The sequence below is a fragment of the Notechis scutatus genome, chromosome 6, assembly GCF_049901735.1.
Source record: "Notechis scutatus isolate UNSWTSFEM ecotype Mainland chromosome 6, rNotScu1.2, whole genome shotgun sequence".
NCBI classification, from domain to species: domain Eukaryota; kingdom Metazoa; phylum Chordata; class Lepidosauria; order Squamata; family Elapidae; genus Notechis; species Notechis scutatus.
In genome coordinates, this window is record NC_142014.1 from 45,057,729 (window position 1) to 45,078,229 (window position 20,501).

General features: G+C 37.0%; 1 protein-coding gene across 1 annotated transcript; it reads right to left on the reverse strand.

Moving 5' to 3' along the window:
- Positions 1–207: 207 nt before the first annotated feature.
- KERA (keratocan) lies at positions 208–7,337 on the reverse strand. Its single transcript, XM_026693681.2, has 3 exons — positions 7,277–7,337; positions 4,940–5,832; positions 208–1,007 (listed from the first exon to the last, which is right to left on the reverse strand). The coding sequence occupies exons 2-3, from the start codon at positions 5,823–5,825 to the stop codon at positions 841–843; spliced, it is 1,053 nt and encodes a 350-aa protein (XP_026549466.1). The 5' UTR covers positions 5,826–5,832; positions 7,277–7,337; the 3' UTR covers positions 208–840.
- Positions 7,338–20,501: the final 13,164 nt, after the last annotated feature.

Sequence of the window (20,501 nt, forward strand, 5' to 3'; positions counted from 1 at the left end):
TATCTCATTTTCGACAACTTTTTCCACTTTATATTCCCATGACATTATTATTATTATTATTATTATTATTATTATTATTATTATTATTATTATTATTATTATTATTATTATTATTATTATTATTATTATCATCATCATCATCATTATTTTCTTACCTTTTATTTATATTTAGAGATTTAATATGTATGTGTTTCTTTATCGATCTGATATGCGTATAGTATTTTATATAGATTAAGTCATCCAGATCTAATATGGAGAAAATAAGCTTTCAATAGACAGGGTTTACAAATATTTGAATGTTTTACAAACTTATCATCACTCTTTGAGTAAATCTTCAAACACGCTTTGCTGTTATATAGAAATGAAGAACATTTTATTAAAAAAAATGATAGAATGACATTCTCTAGGTATGTGTAGTTCAAACACATATCCATCTTCATTTTCTACCCAATAGATTAATGTATGTTTTACTTTTTAATTGTAAAATAATGGAGCAGCTTAAATGGTAAATAAAAGGGGAAGATTGTTGATGTTAGTTCCATAATTAAACATAGCAATCTGACATTTACATTACTGTAATACTATATCTATAAAATTATACTATTTTTGCTTAACAATTCCTGAATATCCAGGCCTAGATGCATACAATATACCACAACAAAATCTATTTTAAACTATTTTTGCTGGCTTGTAGAATCCATCTCTTAATATTTAAAGTAAAGGAGTTACTAGGAAAACAAAAATACTTCAATATTTCAGGAAAAATAAAATATATGGAAAGCATAATAAATCAAATGCCAGCAAAGGTGTTCATTAAATCATTATATTACAAAGTAGTCTTTAAATAACAAGAGCCCGAAGGAGTCGGAAGCACAGCATGAGGTCCAATGGAATTGGGGGTTTGATTCCATTGCCATCCAAGCGGAGGTAACGGAGCTGTGGTAAATTTCTCTCATCAACATAATCTCCTGGAATAGGAATTGGACATACTTGAGTTCCATTAAGACCTAAAAAAACATCAAATAAATATGAGAAAAGTAGTAATAAACTTATTAGATTACTAGGTAAAAGTTATTGATACTTTTGAATGTTATTATTATTATTTGCATTGCTCAGGAGACAGTAAGATCACCAGTTAACATCATGTTCTTCTTTCTCTTATGGAAGGTGAGAAAGATAACAAAATAGAGATGTTTTGTTGGTCAACCATCAATTAAGTGGCAAGGGTACCTTCAATGTCATTTCTGAAATTATAAAGAGGTTTGAGGTTTGTTTTTGTTTTGTTTTGCCTCAGCAGACAACAGCAGACAAAAGCTGGCCTTGTCTAGGATCAAAAGCTAAACAGGGTCAAATCTGGTTAGAACTTGGATGGGAATTTTACAAAAATAGCTTCTAATCTTTAGGTGAAGACTAGAGGTGGAAGTTGAAATATGAAGAAAGTATCACTTCTGAATGGTTGCCAAGGAGTCAAGCTCAACACAAGGTGACTTAATTTTTTTAATTGAATTTGCAATTAATTGCAGGAGTTCTCAACCCCCCTAAATAGCATTGTCCGTCTGTCTGTCTGTCTGTCTGTCTATCTATCTATCTATCTATCTATCTATCTATCTATCTATCTATCATCTATCATCTATCTATCTATCTATCTATCTATCATCTATCTATCCATCCAGAGTTGTTGGGAATCAGGATGGTATGTAAATTTAATAAATAAATCTAAGAATTGCAATCAAAGTGAAGTCACTCATAATTTAAAGGGGAGTTTAATGCAGAGGCATATTTAATTTAATATTTAATTTCTTCCTTTCTTTACATCTTTTAAAGAGGGCTACAAAAAGGGCTACAAATATCAGACAAATAATTATACAATTTGAGGGTGCTCTTATTTGAATTTCTCTGTCTTTTTTTAAAGATAAAGGACCCTTGCAGGGAGAGAAAAAATGTCCACCTTAATTTTTGCCAGTTTTTTTTTCCTTAAAAGGTCAGAAACTCATTGAAATGTCTTCAGAACTTTATGAATGGCAACTTTTCTTGAAATAAGAGAGTTTGAAAACTAAAAAGGCATTGCGTTGAATAACAGTGTATTTTCATTAAAAAATAGAATCCAAAACATTAAGAATAAGGCCTTCAAGAATGCACATACAATATTGTGAATTTCACAGAGCATTTCTATATGCTTTTAAACAGGAAGCAGGTGCAGTTGGTTTGTTTTTCCATGGATTGATTCATGTGATTCAGTTGCCTGAAATGGAGGTGTATGGCTTTTATTTTGTAATTGGAGACTTATAATAAATTTTGGAGTATTCTCATTTATTAGAGATTTCAGTTTTCTGCTGTGATTGTTTTTTTTTTTTTTTTTTTTGCAATAAACTCTCAACATTTCCAACTGTACAATAGTGAATTGTTCTCATTAATGAATATCCATGTATACGTTATAAGAAGACATACTATAAAATGTGTGGCTGGTTTCACTAATTTAAGATATTATCTCCAGCTTATGTCTTCAACTCCCATACCATCTATTTATCTACTACTAAACTTGATATCTCTGCTTGTCATACAATTCAACCATCTGATTGAACCTTCCTATTACTTTATGTTCACATGAAAAAGGAGAGAATATTAAAGTTACTGAGAGTCAGATGGCAAGTCAATTTAATATATTATTATGGTTGGCTGCAGAGGCAGCCAGATGCTTAGACTGCATTTAGTATATTTACCCTCCTATCAAGTCCTTCCCAGGGACCTGGGATAAGCAGATGTTCTTGGGTGATATTATTATTTTGTTTGGTTGCACAGTCAGATATTTAGATTGGATTTGGCATTTTTATCCACTTATCAAATTCTTCCATTATTACTATTATTCTGATGTCTCTTCCTAGTTTGGGTAGCCAAAACTTTGTTGCTAATACTAAGTAGCTTTAATGATGATTATCTTAATTAGTTCTTGTATTGTTGTAGCGATAGACATTTCAATAGATAAAATACATCAAATAATCTACATAATTTGTGTTTCTGATTTCTGGCTAGTTCTGATTAAATAAGCAGTTTTGAGTTTTCCATTCTAAAATTATTTCACTTGGATTCTGACTGGGCAGATCCTAATGCTGCCAGGGCAGTCTTATGATGTTAATTGGACTGAATTTGATTCTGATTACAATTGATTACAATGAGGTGAATAAGATCCTCTGAACTAACCTGTTTATTACATCCAAACCTTTCTTGGGTTGGGAAGATGATCTGGGAGGAGACCATGCAATGGTTGGATCCATGCAATAGTGTCAGCCTCTTTGAGAGCAGAAACAACGAGATTGAAGGAGATAATGTTATCTCCTTTCTCGAGGGGATCTCATGGACTTTGCCACTGGAGACAGTTACTGTCCAGTTTCCAGTCTTCCCTTTATGGCTATTATTATATATTCAATTACCTTTTGCAGTGCTGGTATAGAAGTAGTGTATTCATTCTCATATTATTATTGTACTCTCAGTGTGTTTTGATTACATTGGCTATGGTATCCTGCTAACCAGCTTAAGAATTGGAATTGGAAAACTTGTGCTTCAGTGATTTGCTTCCTTCCTTAGTAGTCAATTCTAATTGTCATTGAATAGGGAAGAGATTGTGCCCATAATCCTTCACTAATGGGGTCCCTTAGGGCTCAACATTTTTACTTCCCTCCCCATTTAACATTTGCATAAAACTGCTTGGTTACATTATCCATAAGTTCAGAATCTAGTATCATCATATTGTACTGATTGTATATACCAGGGGTGTCAAACTGATGGCCCGTGGGCCAGATGCATTATGTTTAGGCCACGCCCACTGCAGCAATCTGATGTGGTGAGTTTGACACCTGTGGTATATACCAATTAATACAGACTACATGGCAGACCAGGGGAAGCTGTCAGTGTATTTATCCAGTATCTGGAAACTGTTCAAGAGGAAGCTAAGGGGAACAGTTCCATACTCAATCCTGTCAATACTGAGTGCTGTGGCTGTTTGGGGCTCCCTAGATCAGCACTTCATGGCTATCACTATAGCAGTACAAGAAATACTGTTCTTGGATAAGTTGCACTTTGGCAACACAATTTGGAAATTCTCCTGCTTTGAGTTCTTGCTCAAAGAAATCTAGAAGGGCTGCCATGTGCAGTAATTGTGCAACCTTTCTTGGAGGCCCTTCAGACAGTCAGTTATGCCCTATTCAATTTCTGATGTGACTATTGCAATGTATATTGTATTGCCTTTGAAAACCATGCAAAATTACATCTTATTCAGTAGGCAGTGATATAGGCAATAGTGGAAATTTCTTATTATACCCTTTCTCATCACTGCTTAGAGAGCTACGTTAGTTATGCGTTGGCTTCCCAGTGCAATTCAAGATATTGGTTGTCATTTATAAAGTATTTCATGGCATAGGGTTTAGTTCTTTGAGTTGGTGTACTTTGGGTGCCTCCAGTTAAACACTGTTATTTTGCATAATCAAGGATGCATGCCTTCTCTGACATGATCCTAGTGTGTGCAACAGCATGCGAGATACATACATGTCTCACCCCTTCAAATATTTTGAATGTATCCGAAGACTTGTTTTTTCTGCTGCCTTGCATTAGGGTAGTCATGGAGCTTTTGACAATTATTTGTTTGTTATTTATATGGCTTTGCATGAGCACTAATATTTTTATTTTACATATTCTTTAGAAAGAATATGAGCCACAGGGAATGTTTTTGGATTTGGGATGCCTTGAAAACTAATAAATAAATATATAAATAATAATAAGGTATCATTTTATATGTGAACAATTTCAAAATCCTGCTTTTTTATTCTGCTGTATGAAAATCCAATGCATATTATTCAGAAGAGAGACCTCTAAGTACAAGATGGCAAATTTATGTAAATGGTAGGAAAACAGAGTTACTGCAAAAACTTGGGCCATATACACTTACTATTGATTCTGTTGTTATCAAGATGAAGATGCTCAAGATGGATACCGATAGCTGGGATTATGGTGAGTTCATTGTACGATAGCTGAAGATCAAGAAGGGATGAAATATTAAAGACTTTGCTTGGTAAACCTCCATCAGTTAATTTATTGTTGTTCAGCCGTAGGGAAACTAATCTGAGCATTGCATCAAAATAATTTTCTGGTATTGCTTCAATAGAATTACTGTCCAAAAATAGCTGGTTCACATTAGCAGAAAGGGTTGGTGGCATTTTTGTAAGGAAATTTTGAGCAACATTGAGTTGCATGAGACTGCTCAGTCCTTGGAAGGTGTTGCTTGACAGAGCGGTGTCCAGCAGTTTGTTTTGATGTAAGTCTAACATAGTTAGGTTTTCCAAATTGTTGAAGACACCTTGAGGGATTGTACTGATTTTGTTTCGTGCTAAACGCAATTGTTCAAGGCTTCTTGGCAGGGGATCTGGCACTTCTTCTAAATAGTTGTCTTCCAGGTACAAGTAGAGTAAACTTTTTAAATTGTTAAACGCACCTTTTTCAATTCCATTGGTAGTAATTTTGTTATTGTTCAGATTTATCCATTTTAATTGGGTGGCATTCACAAAGGACTTCTCTGTTATTGTTTCAATAAGATTGTTTTGGAGATAGAGGTACCAGATTCCCGGTGGGATGGCAGGTATTTCTTTAATTGTCTTGCTATCACAGTATAAAGCATTGGGGAAGTTTGGAGGACAGAAACATTTCTGTGGACACTCAAAGGTATAAAAGAACCTGTAGTATGGATCAGATTCATCATCCGTTGTTCTCATAGTGCGAGTCCACACAATATTGGCTAAGAAGGATACCAAAAGGCTGGAACAAAATATTATATTCATAGTTTACCTTAAAAAGAGGGCAAAATTAAGTTACAGAATACACATGCATCTTTTGTTTCCAGTAACAAATAACATTAATTTTATAATAAAATTTGAAAGTTTATATTCTCATAATAGTAAAATATAGTGTTATATCATTTCTGTCTGTTCCTCTACTGCAACATTTATTTTAAAAAGTATTGCTTAGTAGAGCACTCTGCTGCTAATTTGTGCAATAGTCTAGAGTCCTTATAAGTTGCTACTCAACTAAGCTGCATCCACATTCAATATTTATTTAAAAGAAACTTTAAAAGAAGTTTGATTCACTAACTTGTACCAAATAAGTTTATTCTGCCTTACTCTTAACCTGGAAATATATTTATCTACAAAAAAAACAACAACCCAAAAAACAAATAACAGTCCACCATACATCAAATGATTGACACCACTGCTTTTATTGACAGCTTTCCAGCCTTAGTCCAATGATTCTTTAAATAATTTTTGTATTATATGATGATAAAGTATTTGGGTCAGATTTCCTAGGTCCAGATCCTTTTATTCACACAAGAAGAACATCAAAGAATATTAGAGCTGCTCTTTGGGCAAGTATCCTCTATAACAGGAGAACTATGTTTTTATTCCCCATCCTACAAATTATTGGCTTCTTCTAAACAAATGTAATTACTTTGAAAACAAATTCTGTTAAGATATTCCCTTCTGTTGCTTGACATATAGATTTCTTTGCCAAGATCCATTCTTTAAAAAATCACATTGAAGTTAACTTTTTTCATTGCTTGTGTAAAATGAATACACAAGCCAATTTTGTATTATAGGGTAGCATTTGTACAATTATTAAATAGAATATCTGAAATTATAAGGATCTTAATTGATACAAATAAGTATTTCAAAAAGGAGAGACCAGATGGAAAAACATATACTGAAGTGCTCTAAGTACATCAATTAATAACAAACAATATTATTGTTGAAAATTAAAGGGAGTATTAAAGAAACAGGAAAACACTATGTTGCTTTCTATATGGTTTGGTGAGGGTGATGGGGTTGGCTATGTTAATATACTGTTTCTCTACAACATGAAATCCAGCATCATAATGTTTTGATAGGATTTGAAATGGATGAATACCAACCTTCAAAATTTCTTGGTATATAAACTCAGAGAGAGACACAGAGGGAGACTAAATAATTTTAAGGGAATACTGTAATTTGTTAATACATTAATTTGGCATCTCCTTCTGTTACATAAACATGCATGCTCATTCCCAACATTTTCCTGTACAGGTTTGGTACAGGAGGCACTTGAAAAATCATTAAAAATAAACAACTTTCCTTTCAAAACTAATTGTAGTTTCATTTCTCAGAAATTTGTAGCATTCCAGTCTAAAATATACAGGTACATCATCCCAAATACCTGACTGTTTTTTTCTAATTGAACACTGTTTCAGATTCTAACTTACCTCAGCTTGGGTTCTTCTTTCTATGATAACTGTTGCTAGACTACAGTATATGAGATGATCAGGCAACAGGCAGTGTTTTATGAATACAACCTCATATATATGTGTGTGTGTGCATCAGTGACGACAAATTTAACCCCTAAAATAGCTACTTACCTCAGCACCTACACAAGAGAATACAGGAAATTCTGTATTTCCCATCAAGATGCTTTTGGAGTCATTCCCGGTAAATACTAAGCTCAAGTTTAAAATTATGGACTGATTATAGTAGAAATCAGTAATATTAATGCAGATACATTCAGATATTTGCATTCATTTTCAAGCTACTCTAATTAGAGAACAAAGATTTCAAACTAGTGCCATCTGTTCCTGGAAACCTTTTATTTGATTTTGATGAAAAACAGATGCAGGAATGCTTTTACATATATTATGCTTGATTAGGAAGACTAGAGAAATTCAGAAGTCTTGATGAAATATGTTTGCTACTATTGGAAGAGTTTGATACAATTCTTGCTCTTTTCATGAACAAGAAAAAATTCTTGTCTCCAAAATAATAACATTTTCCAGGATTAAAACTTTGTCATGTATTCTAAATTTTGCTTTTACAATCACTCTCTATTTATATTCTTTATCTTAAATCATTTTAATAATTTCTTTAATTTTAATAATTTTTTCACATCTGGCTTTCCAACTAAGGATGTGACACATGGGAGGAAGAAAAGATAGGATCAAAAATCATTTATATTAACATAACCAGATGTCTGTTTCATCGGCTGATTCAGCTGATGATGTAGGGTAAGAGATACTTATATAAGCTGACAAGTCTCATTGAGTGAGGATGGATCCATCTCATCTAGTACAAGCAACACATACTTGCAGCAGCTTTCTAGGTTTTCACAACAGAGCACCTGATCTAACATCAAAGTATACATTTATCTTAATGTTTGCCACTGCTGAAGAGCAAACAAGCAGAATGGCCTGCATGTTTCATCAGTAGTTGTTGAGAAGAAGGAACAGAATTCTGTGGAGTCTGCTTCAACATCAAAGAGGTCTAGTTTAATTAACTTTTGAAAACGCCTTATTGGCTACTGGATTCTTACGTAACCAGTACTTGCATGATCCTATAATCAATAGCCAGTGCTTCTCAACAGAGGCAATGAATTTAAGTCCCCCTACTATCTCCTTTCCTCATGAAGTCAACATTATGAAAAGATGCTATCTGTTTGATATAGTGTACAAAAATATCATATGAGCATTTTGCAGACTTCTGAAAAACTTTGCATTATGATACAGATAGATAATCCAATCTGTATTCTGTCTGTGCCACTTTCACATAAAATTATCCATAAATTTTGCTAATCATTAAAGTTGCAAGAAAACAGAATGCTAACATTTCTATGTAAATAATATGGATAATATGGATTAAACAAGTGGCTTAGAAAAATGGAAAAGATTAGAATTAGAAGAACTATCAGAAAAGGGGAGAAGTAAGAGAAAGAACAATTACTCAACCACTGTACTAATTTTCCATGAAAAAAGGCTTTTGCGTATGCTGTTCAAACAATATATGGAAAGAAAAATGGCAAATGAAATGGCAAGTGTTAAATAGACAATGACAAATAAGAGAATATAAGAAGTTTACTTTTGTTTCACTGTCTATTGCAAGTGTCTTTAACAAGTCTAGCAGAATACCTGATTATTCTTCTGAGAAATTTTTAAAATGAAAAAGTTCAAAATAAGGAAGAGAATGAAGAGGATGCATATTGTCCTGTTATCTCTAATTTATACAGCAAATATATAAAGAAAAGGTTGGATTGAATGAGATGCCAGCTGGAATCAAACTGGAGTTGAAAATATTAACAATTTTTGAATATGCAAATGTATGTACCTAAGAAAAAAAGGAAAAAAGTTAATGTGGAATTGCACAATTGAGATAGAGTAAGATAAAGAAGATAGATACCTTTGATTATGGATTTAATTACAGTTACTGTAGTAAGAGTATCAAAGAACCAGCTGGTCAGTCCTGAATCAGATAGAAAATCCTTAGGATTCAATTTCAAAGCAGGTAAAATTTGGCACTATCATTGAACTTGTAAGTAGTTCCTTAAAAGAACTAGTTCCTTCTGTCTTTGCTTGGGAATTGTATGGGCTTAGAAAAATAAGTGTTAAGAGTTGAGATAGACCTCTCACACAAACAAAAACACACACACATGCTCACCAAAATTCTTGTATATGTCCTTTTTGAACTCATAATGATATAGTGATGATCTTTTGATTTAAAATTAATTATTTTGGAGAAAAAGTAGTCTTTCAGGTACATCTAAATTCATTATTCAAAGTTTTAACACTGAATTTCAAATAAATGTAGTTATGAGTATGCTATGTAGAAAATTTCAGGGAATGTGAAAGCTTTAAAAATTCAGTTTTAAAGATAAGTATTTTGAAATGTACTAAGTTAATTAAAGTCCCATGAAAATACAACCTTTCAGTGCATCTGCTGCCATCTCTATGCTGTTTTCTGTTGATGAATACCTAAAGGCTGTAATTTAAATAGTAACCTTTTTCATCTTCAGTAAAATTATGGTCTAACAAACTAATTTTACTAGCCATCCTGTTGTTGTTTTTCATCTTACTTGTTTGGATAAATCTGTGTGCAACATATGTTCTGTAAAACAACTAAAACCTCTACTATCAATTAAAAGATTAACATCAGGAAGGAGGAACAAAGGTTAATTGAAAACAAACAGTTATATGCAAACTTAAGTTATTATTTTATCAGTTCTGTTTCTCTTATTTTGATCAGTTATCTATGAAAAATAATTTCATTGTTCTTTTATTCAGAAATTATACCCTGCAGATAGACAAAATTATTTAGCCCATTAATTATTTAGCCCAAACTAATGTTCAAAGTCCTTTAAGGAGCCTAACATTCAATAATTAAGATTAGAAAACTGTGTGTAGTTATCCTTAGACTCTCTATCATATTTTCTTTTGAGAAAGCTGTGATTTCAATGAACATGCTGAGTTGTCCCATACCTTTTTCATCTCTGTTCCTTTAACAAATTCCATTCACAGAAGCTATCTTAATTATTCCTAATTGCTTAATGAAACTTCCATGGCCAGAGCCAATATTTATATACCAGCAAGTTGCAAACATTAACCAATTCTCTGATCAGTTTAGAAACATCTGATTAGTGACTGAAAAGGAAAGGGTTTTTTTATTCAAAAGTGTTAAGACACTGAGTTCTACCACATCACTATTAGTTCCATACTTCCATTATCCCAAATCAACCATAGTTGCACTCTTTCCACTATCTTGGCTTTAATGTAACAACTTTATGATGGCATGGACCCTAACCCTAACCATTTACAAGACTGGAGAATTATCTACACTTTTTGGGAAGAGATGGAGTCAGCTATACCTTAATTGGTTTATTTTTTTCTTTGCAAGCCCTTAAATAAACTGACCTTGAACCATATCCAAATATGATTCAAGCCAAAGCCAACTGGCAACAATGCAGCTTCCAAAGTAGTGTGGATTACTTGAATGTCCCAGTTCATCAATTTTATACCAGCGATAGTTTTAAATATTTTTCAGTAATCCAATCACATGTAACTAAGATATGAGTGACTGTGATAAGAGTCTCCCAATCCAGGAATGGGTGCAAATTGATACATGAGACAAAACTGTTCCTCCTACAGCTGCCAACAGCTGATTGAGAAGGATCTGCTAGTCCAGGAACACTCTCAAATTGTAAATTACCTTTAAATAGGGAAGTACAACTCCATACAGAAACATATGCAGCAGCCAAAAAAGCTCTATAAAGCCTTAGTAAGACCACACCTAGAGTACTGCATCCAGTTTTGGTCACCGCATTATAAAAAAGATGTTGAGACTCTAGAAAAAGTGCAGAGAAGAGCAACCAGGATTATTAGGGGACTGGAGACTAAGGCATATGAAGAACAGTTGCAGGAACTGGGCTTGGCTAGTCTAGTGAAGAGAAGGACCAGGAGAGACATGATAGTGGTCTTCCAATATTTGAGGGGCTGCCACAGAGAGGAAGGGGTCAATGTATTTTCTAAAGTGCCAGGCCAGACAAGGAATAATGGATGGAAACTGAACAAGGAGAGATTTAACCTGGAAATAAGGAGAAACTTTCTGACAGTGAGAACAATCAACCAATGGAACAGCTTGCCCTCAGAAGTTGTTGGAGCACCATCACTTGAGACCTTCAAGAAGAGATTGGATTGCCATTTGTCAGAAATGGTGTAGGGTCTCCCATTTGGCTGGGGGGTTGAACTAGATGACCTATAAGGTCCCTTCCAACTCTGATTATCTCTATTTAGTATTTCCTAGAATCATTTGACCCATAAAACAAATGCCATCCTTTTGGAAGATACAATATGAGTCTGTTCTTTTCTTGAGACACTGAGTCAGCACTTCTACTGCATCATCTGATAATAGTAAACTCTGTTCTAATGAATAACCTCCCATAGCAGTTTTATGTAAACATTAAAAAGAAGTAGTTCAGAACCCTGTACTACTTTAAAAAAATTTTTACATCTTCGGGTAGCTCAGCCCTCCTCAACTAGAACCAGTCCTTCAAGAAGGAGGAAAGTTATTGCAAAACAATGCAACCCATGCCTGGAGATTGTCAGTCATCCAGATCATAGCTGTCTCAAATATGCTTTTTCAAAAGGCAACAGCTATCTTTTGAAAAAAACATATTTGAGAGTATATCCCAGGGCAATCCATGGAAGTGACTTAGAACTATATCATGGTTTATTTATTTATTTGTTTGTTTGTTTATTTATTTATTTATTTGATTTGTCAATTGCTTACAAGATAATAGGTATAAGTATATACATAGTTATGAATACATGGATACATATAAGAAAAATAAAAAATATATAAAAGAAACAATAGGACAGGGACGGTAGGCACTTTGGTGCATTTATGCATGCCCCCTACAGACCTCTTAGGAAAGGGGTGAGGTCAATAGTAGACAGTCTAAGGTTAAAGTTTTTGGGGTTTGGGGAAGAAACTACAGAGTCAGGTAGAGTGTTCCAGACATTGACCACTCTGTTGCTGAAGTCATATTTCCAATCAAGTTTGGTGCGGTTAACTTTGAGTTTGTATCTATTGTGTGCTCTTGTGTTGTTATGATTGAAGCTGAAGTATTCATTGACAGGTAGGACATTGCAATGATTTTGTATACTATACTTAGATCAGACCAAAGACGGCATAGTTCTAGGTTTTCTAGGTCTAGAATTTCAAGTCTGGTGGCATAAGGTATTCTACAATGAGTAGAGGAGTGGAGAACTCTTCTTGTGAAATATTTCCTGACTTTCTGGACTGTGCTAATATCAGATTCGTAATGCGGGTTCCAGACTGATGAGCTGTATTCGAGTATTGGTCTAGCAAACGTTTGTATGCTCTAGTTAGTAGTGTGATATTACCAGAGAAAAAGCTGTGTAGGATTAGGTTAACAACTCTTAATGCCTTTTTGGCTATGTAGTTACCCTGGGCTCTAGCACTTAGATAATTAGAGATGAGTATTCCAAGGTCCTTTGCAGATCTTGGATCATCAACAAAGTCTTGACTATTCAGCTTGTATTTTATTTTCTGTTTTTTTTTTTTTTTTGCCAATATGTAAGGCAGAGCATTTAACTGGAGATTAACTGGAGGAGGCACAGTGGTTAGAATGGATAGTTGCAGGCTATCTCAAATCACTGCCAGGTGTTCAGTCCTGCCTGACTCAAACTTGACTCAGCCTTCTATTCTTCTGAGGTCAGTAAAATGAGGACCCAGATTGTTGGGGACAATATGCTGACCCTGTAAACCTCTCAGAGAGTACTGTAAAGCACTATGAAGTGGTATATAAGTCTAAGTGCTTTTGCTATTCATGTAGTCCACATTTCTTAAGGCTGATCTGATGAGAATTTGGAAGACAGTAGGTTGGGGAAATCTAAGTTAATTTAGTTATTATGATTAAAGAAGTCTAAGTGCTAACTGCTTAAAGGGGATTCAGAAGGTTGTCTTCTTCTGATCCAGATCTTCCAAAAATCATCAATAATTCCACATTTTAGGGGGAAAACTGTTTCACAATAGAGGCACCATGATATATATACCCTATGTGACTCCGTGATTTCTTTCCCAAACCCCCAAAAACTTTAACTTTAGACTGTCTACTGTTGACCTCACCCTATTCCTAAGAGATCTGTAAAGGATGTGCATAAGTGCACCAACGTGCCTACGTGCCTACTGTCCCTGTCCTAATGTTCCCTTTTATCTGTATCCATTTCATGTATTCATAATAATGTTTATAATTAGACCTGTTATCTAATACATGCTTGACAAAATAAATAAATAATAAATAAATATAAGGCATGCTTCTTGGATTCCACAAAATGACACTGCTTTACCCAGTGTTAGCCAGAGCTTGAACTCAGGAGTTTATTGGTAGCCCCTTGCAGCTCACACAGCAGTGGCATTACATGGACATACTAAGGGGTGGGATTCTACCAGTTCAGCCTGGTTCTATAGAACTGGTTGTTACCATTCCCAAAGAATGTAAATCGAGCCTCTAGCTGGCCCCACCCCTCTCTGCCCACTTCTACGCTGCCTGCCCATCAGTCCTTATCATGCATGAGCAACATTGCACACATGCGCAACACTGCTGCCTGCAGCCTGCTCTTGCGTACCCTCCAGGCCAGCCATTGCTGCCTGCCTTCCGCTGCAGGCCTGCCTTTACTGATCTCCCTGGGTGAGTGAGGCTCTGCAAGCCCCAGTTGCCTTCCCCCCCACTTGCCTTTTGTTGCCACCTTCAGTCACCATCCCTCCCACTTGCCTTTTGCTGCCGCTGCTGGTCGCCTCCCCCAGTTGCCTTTTGTTGCTGCTGCCAGTCGCCTTTTCCCCACCACTTGCCTTCCACTGAGGAACACATGGAGAGGCTGTATAGGATCTGGCCAGGTCAGTGGCTGCTTCTCTCACCTGCTGTTGCACAGCGGAAAGCTTCCAAGTCCCCTTCCCATTAGAAACAGCTCCCGGGCACACAGAGAGTAGCAGGTTTCAACCTGGCTTGCTTCTCTGCTTGCCCGGGAGCCATTTCCAATGGGAGGGGGGACTTGGAAGCTTTCCACTGTGCAGGGAAACTCTTGCTCTCCCAAAAAAAAAAAAAAAAAGAAAGAAAAAGGAAGCGAGGGAGAGGGGGGGAGGAAGGAGAGGGGGAGGGGGGAGGGGGAGGGGGGGGGGGGGGGGGGGGGGGGGGGGGAGGGGGGGGTGGGGGGGGGGGGGGGGGTGGGGGGGGGGGGGGGGGGGGGGGGTTGGTTGGGGGGGGGGGGGGGTGGGGGGGGGGGGAGGGGGGGGGGGGGGGGGGGGAGGGGGAGGAAAGGAGAGAGGGGGGGGGGGGGGGGGGGGGGGGGGGGAAGGGGGGGGGGGGGGGGGGGGGGGGGGGGGGGGGGGGGGGGGGGGGGGGGGGGGGGGGGGGGGGGGGGGGGGGGGGGGGGGGGGAGGGGAGACGGGTTTTAGAAGGATTGGGGATGTTGTTTTTGGTTTTTTCTTCGTGGTTCGGGGGGGGGGGGGGGGGGGGGGGGGGGGGGGGGGGGGGCGGCACGATACACTGCAAAAACATATGGACAACACAACTCGACCAGGGCAAAGCAATAGACGCAATCTGCATAGACTTCTGTAAAGCCTTTGATTCAGTGGTACACGACAAACTACTCCTAAAAATAAAATCCTATGGTATCTCTGGACAACTGAATAACTGGATAGAAGCATTCCTGTGTAACAGACAACAAATGGTCCAAAATCGGGCGTCCTATCAAATCCAGTACCTGTCAATAGTGGTGTCCCCAGGGCAGTGTTCTAGGACCAACTCTCTTCATACTCTACATAAATGACCTCTGCGATCATATTAAGAGCAATTGCGTTCTTTTCGCTGATGATGTAAAGCTGTTCAATACCACAGACAATACTGCTACCCTTCAAAAAGATCTCGACTATGTATCTGAATGGTCAAACAAATGGCAACTTCAAATCTCAACAAATAAATGCTCTGTCTTACATATTGGCAAAAAAATCAGAAAATAAAATACAAGCTGAATAGTCAAGAACTTGTTGATGACCCAAGCTCTGTAAAGGACCTTGGAATACTCACCTCTAATGATCTAAGTGCTAGAGCCCACTGCAACTACATAGCCAAAAAGGCATTAAGAGTTGTTAACCTAATCCTACGTAGCTTTTTCTCTGGTAATATCACACTACTAACCAGAGCATACAAAACATTTGCTAGACCAATACTTGAATACAGTTCATCAGTCTGGAACCCTCATTACGTATCTGATATTAGCACAATTGAGAAAGTCCAGAAATATTTCACAAGGAGAGTTCTCCACTCTTCTACTCGTTGTAGAATACCTTATGCCACCAGACTTGAAATTCTAGAACTAGAAAACCTTGAATTACGCTGTCTTCGGTCTGACTTAAGCATGGTATATAAAATCATACATTGCAATGTCCTACCCGTCAATGAATACTTCAGCTTCAACCATAACAACACAAGAGCACACAATAGATACAAACTCAAAGTAAACCGCACCAAACTTGATTGCAGGAAATACGACTTCAGCAACAGAGTGGTCAACGTCTGGAATACTCTACCCGACTCTGTAGTCTCTTCCCCAAACCCCAAAAACTTTAACCTTAGACTGTCTACTATTGACCTCACCCCTTCCTAAGAGGTCTGTAGGGGCGTGCATAAGCGCACCAACGTGCCTACCGTCCCTGTCCTATTGTTTCTCGTATTCTTTTATTTTTCTTATATGTACCCATTTCATGTATTCACAACTATGTATACGCTTATACTTATTATCTTGTAAACAATTGGCAAATCAAATAAATAAATAAAAATAATATAAAGAAAGACCGAATGCACCAATTATCACATTAAACAAGAGGAAAACCTTCTAAGCACCAATTCCACCCGTGCTTTTTACAATTTTGTAAACAACAAACTAAAAGACTCAAGGTCCATCCCTCCCTTGATAGGACCTGATGGTAAAGACTGCAACGACGACACCATTAAAGCCAACATCTTTAACACATTCTTCGGCTCAGTATTTGTAAACAGCAATGGATCATGCCCAGTATTTCCTAGCGCGTACCACAGATAACAACAATGATCTAATACATATCGATTTCACAGAAGACAATGTTGAAAAAGCACTACGCAACCTAAAACCATCTCTATCTATTGGACCGGATGGAATATGTGCCTACTTCTTAAGAAAGCTATCCACTGCCATAGCCAAACCTCTAAGCATAATCTTTGAAAATCTTTCAGGACCAGCTCCTTGCCTAACCTATGGTCACAAGCCACAGTCATCCCCATCTTCAAAAAGGGAGACCCAAGCCTAGTTGAAAATTACAGGCCAATCTCCTTATGCTGCGTCACCTGTAAAGTCATGGAATCAATTATTAACCAATCCATCATCCTCCACTTAGAGACAAACAACCTACTCTCCAATAAACAATTTGGTTTCAGAAAAAAACTATCCTGTAATCTGCAACTCTTACACTGCAAAAACATATGGACGACTACAACTCGACCAGGGCAAAGCAATAGACGCAATCTACATAGACTTCTGTAAAGCCTTTGATTCAGTGGTACACGACAAACTACTCCTAAAATAAAATCCTATGGTATCTCTGGACAACTGAATAACTGGATAGAAGCATTCCTGTCAAACAGACAACAAATGGTCAAAATCGGGAGCGTCCTATCAAATCCAGTACCTGTCAATAGTGGTGTCCCTCAGGGCAGTGTTCTAGGACCAACTCTCTTCATACTCTACATAAACGACCTCTGTGATCATATTAAGAGCAATTGCGTTCTCTTCGCTGATGATGTAAAGCTGTTCAATACCACAGACAATACTGCTACCCTACAAAAAGATCTTGACTATGTATCTGAATGGTCAAACAAATGGCAACTTCAAATCTCAACAAATAAATGCTCTGTCTTATATATTGGCAAAAAAATCAGAAAAATAAAATACAAGCTGAATAATCAAGATCTTGTTGATGACCCAAGCTCTGTAAAGGACCTTGGAATACTCACCTCTAATGATCTAAGTGCTAGAGCCCACTGCAACTACATAGCCAAAAAGGCATTAAGAGTTGTTAACCTAATCCTACGTAGCTTTTTCTCTGGTAATATCACACTACTAACCAGAGCATACAAAACATTTGCTAGACCAATACTCGAATACAGTTCATCAGTCTGGAACCCTCATTACGTATCTGATATTAGCACAATTGAGAAAGTCCAGAAATATTTCACAAGGAGAGTTCTCCACTCTTCTACTGTTGTAGAATACCTTATGCCACCAGACTTGAAATTCTTGAACTAGAAAACCTTGAATTACGCCGTCTTCGGTCTGACTTAAGCATGGTATATAAAATCATACATTGCAATGTCCTACCCACAATGAATACTTCAGCTTCAACCATAACAACACAAGAGCACACAATAGATACAAACTCAAAGTAAACCGCACCAAACTTGATTGCAGGAAATACGACTTCAGCAATAGAGTGGTCAATGTCTGGAATACTCTACCCGACTCTGTAGTCTCTTCCCAAACCCCAAAAACTTTAACCTTAGACTGTCTACTATTGACCTCACCCCTTTCCTAAGAGGTCTGTAGGGGGCGTGCATAAGCGCACCAACGTGCCTACTGTCCCTGTCCTATTGTTTCTCTTATTCTTTTATTTTTCTTATATGTACCCATTTCATGTATTCACAACTATGTATACACTTATACTTACTATCTTGTAAACAATTGGCAAATCAAATAAATAAATAAATAAATAAATAAATAAATATTCCTCTCACTACGAGGAGCACCTTTAAACTTAGCACACTTCACAAATGAGGAGGAAGGGATGAGGCTGCTCAAGGAGAAAGGAATATGGGGAGATGCACAACTTTTCTCCGCACTGAGCTGCTCTTGCTAGTGACTCCAGACTGTTTTGCCCAGCTAAGACTAGCTCAGGGGTCCCCAAACTTGCTGGCTGGAGAATTCTGGGAGTTGAAGTCCACAAGTCTTATAGTTGCCAAGTTTGGGGACCTCTGGACTAGATTATCAAGGAAGAGAGTGACATGCAACAGATGCCTAGCAAAATTTAGTAATACTGCAGATTGGCTGTTTACATTGAAATCAGGTGCAAATTGTGATGGTAGGTAATTTATTGGGCAGTTTAGTTTGGTATTTATTTCAGTAGGCTGATTTTAGAAAGCTAAACAGGATCAGACCTGGTAAGTACTTGGTTGGGAAGCCAACACAAAATAGGATGTGGGGAGGAATGGGGTTGGGAAGGAAAGAAGGAAGGAAGATAAGATAAGATGACATTTATTGTCATTTTTTTACTGTACGTACACTGGCACACATTAAAAGTGAAATATATATATATATATATATATATATATATATATATATATATATATATACACAACACACACATATACATACACATACACATACATAAAAGACATAAACACATGCTATACATGCACACATAAAATCATTGCCCATTTTGAATACATAGTGGAAAGGAAGAAAGAATATTGGATACATATGTGTGTGAAAAATGTGTGTGAAAAGAACTGCAAAGAAATAGGATTATAAAAAAAACAGCTTCCAGTCTTAGCAGTTGTAGATAAGAGAGAGAAAGAGAAATGAGAAACAGAGAGAGGGAGAAAAAGAAAGAGATGAGAGAGACAGAGATAAGAAAGAGAGAGGGAGAAAGAAAGAAAGAGACAGAGATACCTATTTAAAAGAAAATAGAAAAATGGCTCTTTGAGTGTTTAAGGTTGCAGACCCCTGGGTTAGGCAAACACCATGGTCATTAAGTGAACTTTGTGATCATTAAGCAAACACTGGTTAAACAAGTCCATTTTCCCCAATGGGCATTTTTAACCCGAAACCAGAAGGAATTGTTGGAAACTGGCAAAAAACATAAAAAACCTCAGTCACAAGACTGTGTGGGATGTTGTAACTGGTCATAAGTGTGTGTGTATGTATGCATGGTTGTCAAAATTCCAAAAACAGGTCAAGTAGCTCTGGGGAGGTCAGTCGTAAATTAGAACACTTGCTAAGCAACTGGTCATTAAGCGAGGACCACTTATATTTGGTTTGCCAGTCACATGGCCACCTAGCTACACCCACCCCAGTCACATGACCACCCAGTCACATGACCATCTAGCCACGCCCAGTCAGTCACATGACCACCTAGCCATGCCCAGTCAGCAAGCCACGTCCATCCAGTCACATGACCACCAAGTCACACCCACAAATTACAGAACAGGTTGTTAAGAAATTTGAATCCCACCCCTGGACATATTATGTTGTGCCAAATAATGAATGTGCTGCTGTGTTCTGGATCAACTAAAGTTTCATAATGCTCTTCAAGGGAATCCCCAATACTTAGTAGAATACATTGCAATAGTCCGATCAGGAGGTAACTAAGCTGCCATGAGTGATCATAAGTAATACTTCCTGGAAAAAAAACTAACTGGTGTACAAGATGAAATTGTGCAAAGGCTATGGTCCTGTCTATGACTGCCACCTGCTGCATGAAAGACTCCAGGAGAACCCCCAGATTATGCACCAATTGAAAATCACTAGATGTTGGCTGTCTGATATTTTGGGCAGTAGATTACCAATATTCTTAGAAGTTTAAATGTCAAAAGGCAACATTTTGTGATGATGTGGCTTGGCTCCCATTGAAGTCAAATGAAATTATAACAAGATCCAGATAAATTTAGTTTCTTCCAAAAGTAGTCTGTGCATATATATTTCTCCCCTCCGTCATCTGATTTTGTTGGAATGATTTCAGTTTGTTCATTGGCTATAAACATGCACACTGTTATACAAAGAGCTTTTAGATAAAGATTCTGTCTATAAAATATAACCCAGAAAAAATTACACTAAAATGGAATTTGAGAGTTAAGAACAGAGTCGGATCCCTTTGGAAAGGGGACACATTCATATATTTAGATACAAATGTAAAGTCAGAATAAAATGCAAACTAATGAAAAAGGATTTGTGACAGAATCCAGAATGCAATATTTAAGTGTATCAGTAATTTTTACCTTAGCAATACATCTTGAAGTTGCCAAATTCAGCTTAAGAGCTTGGCGTAAGAACTTCAGCTACATAC

Bases quoted from the DNA above. Each gene is read 5' to 3' on its own strand.
- KERA (XM_026693681.2), bottom strand. From the start codon at position 5,825: ATGAATATAATATTTTGTTCCAGCCTTTTGGTATCCTTCTTAGCCAAT. The intron at 1,008-4,939 runs GTAAGTGTATAT...ATGTTTTTTTAG, and splicing joins TGATAACAACAGAATCAATA to GTCTTAATGGAACTCAAGTA.